Source organism: Sinocyclocheilus anshuiensis, unplaced genomic scaffold, assembly GCF_001515605.1.
Source record: "Sinocyclocheilus anshuiensis isolate Anshui unplaced genomic scaffold, SAMN03320099.WGS_v1.1 scaffold711, whole genome shotgun sequence".
In the NCBI taxonomy this organism is placed as follows: Eukaryota; Metazoa; Chordata; class Actinopteri; order Cypriniformes; family Cyprinidae; genus Sinocyclocheilus; species Sinocyclocheilus anshuiensis.
The window spans coordinates 245,287-249,649 of record NW_015552595.1 but is presented as its reverse complement, the minus strand read 5'-3'; the positions used below and the strand labels follow the sequence as shown (position 1 = coordinate 249,649).

The following is a 4,363-nucleotide window of genomic DNA, read 5'->3' as shown; positions in this document are numbered from 1 at the left end:
GTGTGTGTGTGTGTGTGTGTGAGTGTGAGTGAGTGTGAGTGTGTGTGAGTGTGTGTGTGTGTGTGAGTGAGTGTGAGTGTGAGTGTGAGTGTGTGTGTGTGTGAGTGTGAGTGTGAGTGAGTGTGAGTGTGAGTGTGTGTGTGAGTGAGTGTGAGTGTGAGTGTGAGTGTGAGTGTGTGTGTGTGTGAGTGTGAGTGTGAGTGAGTGTGAGTGGTATCTGAGTGCTTCCACACACTCCTGACTCCTGCTGTTCTCCTGCACTGATCTGAAAGCAGAGATGAGCAGAGCTTCAGTGTTGTGGTTGCTTCTGCAGATGCAGCTGGTGATGTGAGAGTCTGAGAGCCAATCAGAACCTCACATCTTCATCACAGCGCTGCGTTTGCATTAGTACATTAGTATATCACTGTGAATGATACAAAAGAGCAGATATTTTTATTAAACATCATCTCATGGAAATGCAAATAATGAACAATGTTCCTGTTGGGAAGCATAAATGTTTTCTGTATTCATTTTAATATTAAAGCTTTAGTAATTTTGTTGTTTGTTTATACATGCCTGTATGTATAGCTTTTATTCAGTTTTAGTTTTTTTTATTACATCAAGTTGAACTACATGAAAATGACAAATGTTGCCTTGGCAACTAGTTGAAATAATAAAGTTTAATTTCGTTTAGTTTTAGTTAGCTCTAATAACTCTGGTCTGAACTGCTAAAAGAGCTGCATTGTGTTTGTTTGTGGTTAGTTAGTTAGTTAGTTAGTTAGTGGTAAAGCTGATTCAAACACAGCGAGACTCAGACATGATGAAGAAAAGCTCCTGCAGTGTTTCTGAAGCTGAAGCGGCTCTCCTCTGATGCTGGGATTTCTGCGGGGAAATACAATATCTTAGCTCTTCTTTATGTATTTTCTATGAGAAATGATTATATTCCACTCCATATGTCCTCTTGGATCTCTTTCCTTCTTGAAATAATGCAGCAGTGAAACAGATTAATCACGGCAGAACCAAATTAAACGTTTACCATCAGCTTGTTTTTAGTAATAAACACTCAGCATGAGTCCCGTGCAAGAAATACAGCTCTGAACACAAGCCCAGAGTCATAGTGAAAAACCATTATAGCTTTATATATATACTATTCTGAATTACATTTTATTTTTATATTTTCCATTTTAATTTTGAAGTTTTAGCAAATTTTTTTCTTTTTTATGCCTATTTATTATAAAATGTTATTATTGTTTTTTATACATTTGTATTTTGATTTTATATTTTATTTTGTGTGTGTAGTAATTAATTTGCTTTTGTTTTTATTGAACATCCTAATAATCCACAGCGTGTCTCTTTGTTTGAATGCATGATTGTAACAGTAAATAAAACACTAAATAATCAATAAACACAATATATACCCAGCGTGCTACGCATGAAACATCTGCCCTCATAATTCCCCAAACTTATGTTGATTTACAATTATTATTGACTGCACAGAGAAGAGAGCTGAACTGTTTTCTGTCGTGCTCTTGCATCATCAGCATGGTTTTCCTGTTTAACGCTGCTTTGTATGAAGTGCTATAGACTTGAGGCCAAAGTTCAAAGCTTGATGAGGAATAAATGAGCAAGATGCAGTTCTCCTCGTATAGACGGCAGAGAAAGCAGAAAAGACACGAGACCGTCTGAGAGGAAACAAAAATGCATTTAATATGGACACATTTACAGTGTGCAGAGAGCTGGAGTCACCGCAGCACGGCATGCTGGGACAGCTGGAGTCACACGTACCGCAGGAAGCCAAACTTCTTGCGCAGCGTCTCCTCTCGCGGCCGCAGGTTAAAGAGCTCCTCAGTGATGGGAGACACCCATCGGTCCGTGTGGAACATCTTCTCACCCACCTGAAAGACAAGCGACAGACGGTGAAGACTCCAGAAGATCCGTCCGCAGGAGATCAGCTCCAGCACACACACACACACACACACACACACACACACACAACTCAATCAACCTTCCAGCCGGGAACGTCCTTCATGATCACCGCCTCCTCCTCCAGATTCTCCCGGAGCATCCGTAACGTCCTGCAGGAGAAACACACACGCTTCCACATCAATCAGAAACAGACGTCAATCACTCTCTTAATGAACACGCCCCCTGCTGTCATTGGGCGGTCAGTCACAGCCCCGCCCCCAGACTCGTGTGATTGGTCGAGTCTGACGCTGTGCAGAACAGATACACACACACACACACACACACACACTCTCTCACACACACACACACACACACACACACTCACTCACTCACTCACTCACTCACTCACTCACTCACTCACTCACTCACTCACTCACTCACTCACTCACTCACTCACTCACTCACTCACTCACTCACTCACTCACTCACTCACTCACTCACTCACTCACTCACTCACTCACTCACTCACTCACTCACTCACTCACTCACTCACTCACTCACTCACTCACTCACTCACTCACTCACTCACTCACTCACTCACTCACTCACTCACTCACTCACTCACTCACTCACTCACTCACTCACTCACTCACTCACTCACTCACTCACTCACTCACTCACTCACTCACTCACTCACTCACTCACTCACTCACTCACTCACTCACTCACTCACTCACTCACTCACTCACTCACTCACTCACTCACTCACTCACTCACTCACTCACTCACTCACTCACTCACTCACTCACTCACTCACTCACTCACTCACTCACTCTCTCTCTCTCTCTCTCTCACACACACACACACACACACACACACACACACACTCTCGCAGAAGTTTTATGAAGGTCAATTTAAGACTTGTAGATCTTTTTAAGAGCAATTCAAGAAAATGTAAGGAATAAATCAAAATGTTCTCTAAATGTAAATGTCTGGAGAGCAAAACGAGTTTTATTAGCAGCACCACGTTTGAAAATAAGTTCCAAAAGAGCTACAAAAAATAACTAGAACATGGAAATAACTGCAAAAAATGTTCTTCCTCAGTGTTTGTGTCTTGTTTTCAGCGCAAAACGATTCTTAAATCAAGATGCATTTACTGGAGAAGCACAATGACAAAATAAGAAGTCTTGTTTTCTGAGAAAGTGAGTTTATGATTAAAAGAAGAACAAATATATGTTGCAATAATGTCATTTGTGTATTTTCCTTTCATTTTAAGATTGTGTTTCTGATTAAATAAAGCAGTAATTGATGTCATAAAATTCACGAGTGTTTTGATTTAAAGGTCAGAAGCTGTAGCTTAGATTAGATCAATAAAAATCCACAAACATGACGCTTGTAAATAAAAAAATGTATATACACATATTTAATCATTAATGTGTAATTTTTTTCGAATGGGTTTTGAAAACTTAAATACAAGTTCTCAAAGATTTTCTGTTTTAGAGAAAAGTTTTAGAGTATCAACAAATGTTAAATCTTCAAATAAAATGTTAAAGTTACCGCTGCATCCGTCTGAAAAAAAATGCAGTGATTAATTTATAGTTGATTTATAGTTTTTTTAAAGCTTTCAATGCACTCATTATAAAATAACTTCATTATTGTTTATTTAATTGTCACAAGTAACTTTTTGTTAAAAACTACTCAAAATCAATAATAATTTGTTCATAATGCACAGGAAAGACTTGGTGTTGTTTCCCAACAAATGGAAATATATATCAATATCGGCCAAAATGAGCTGAACAAATATCGGCAAAAATCCAATATTGTGCATCCCTAGGAAAAATCTTTCTGAAAGTGATTCAAACGATATTGCTTCTGTGCCTTTATCGTTATTGCTGTGGTGTGGACTCTGCTATTCTGTAATATTGAGAATGATTTTTAGAACTATATCGTTATCGTCCTTTGTGTGAACAGACTTCTTCTCTTCTGTCATTGTGCTTCTCCAGTAAATGTGTGTCTCTCTCAGACTCACCGGCGGTCGTGCTCGGCCTGCAGCAGCGGCAGTAAAGAGATGCGCGCCTCCAGCTCCTCGATGTGCAGCCGTCTGTCGGAGGAAGAGCAGAAGCTCTCGTCAGGACTCTCAGACTCGTCTCACAGACACTCAGTGTGACGCTCACTCACCTGCGCTCGCGGTTCCAGCGGAAGAGCCTCCAGTATCCGAACACCATGAGCCCCACGCCCACGCCGAACATACTGTAACCTGAGGACAACTACAATCACGAGCCACCCAATCAAAGAAAGTCACTCTTTATCTGGAAATTCTCAGTGTACTCTGCCGTTCAGAAGTTTGGGATCAGTCAGATTTTTAATGTGTTTTAATGAAGTCTCTTCTGCTCATCAAAGCTGCATTTATTTGATTAAAATACAGAAAAAACAGTAATGTGTGTGTGTGTGAGAGAGAGAGAGAGAGAGTGTGTGTGTG

General features: G+C 40.3%; 1 protein-coding gene across 1 annotated transcript in view; it reads right to left on the bottom strand.

Moving 5' to 3' along the window:
- Positions 1 to 1,662: 1,662 nt before the first annotated feature.
- ndufa13 (NADH:ubiquinone oxidoreductase subunit A13) overlaps positions 1,663 to 4,363 on the bottom strand; it is a 4,107-nt gene continuing 1,406 nt past the window's right edge. The window contains exons 2-5 of the mRNA XM_016456570.1: positions 4,063 to 4,141; positions 3,914 to 3,985; positions 1,985 to 2,054; positions 1,663 to 1,874 (exon numbers count right to left, since the gene is read on the bottom strand). Coding sequence (XP_016312056.1) covers positions 1,755 to 1,874; positions 1,985 to 2,054; positions 3,914 to 3,985; positions 4,063 to 4,141 — 341 coding nt within the window. The 3' untranslated portion in view covers positions 1,663 to 1,754. The remainder of the gene's footprint in view (positions 1,875 to 1,984; positions 2,055 to 3,913; positions 3,986 to 4,062; positions 4,142 to 4,363) is intronic.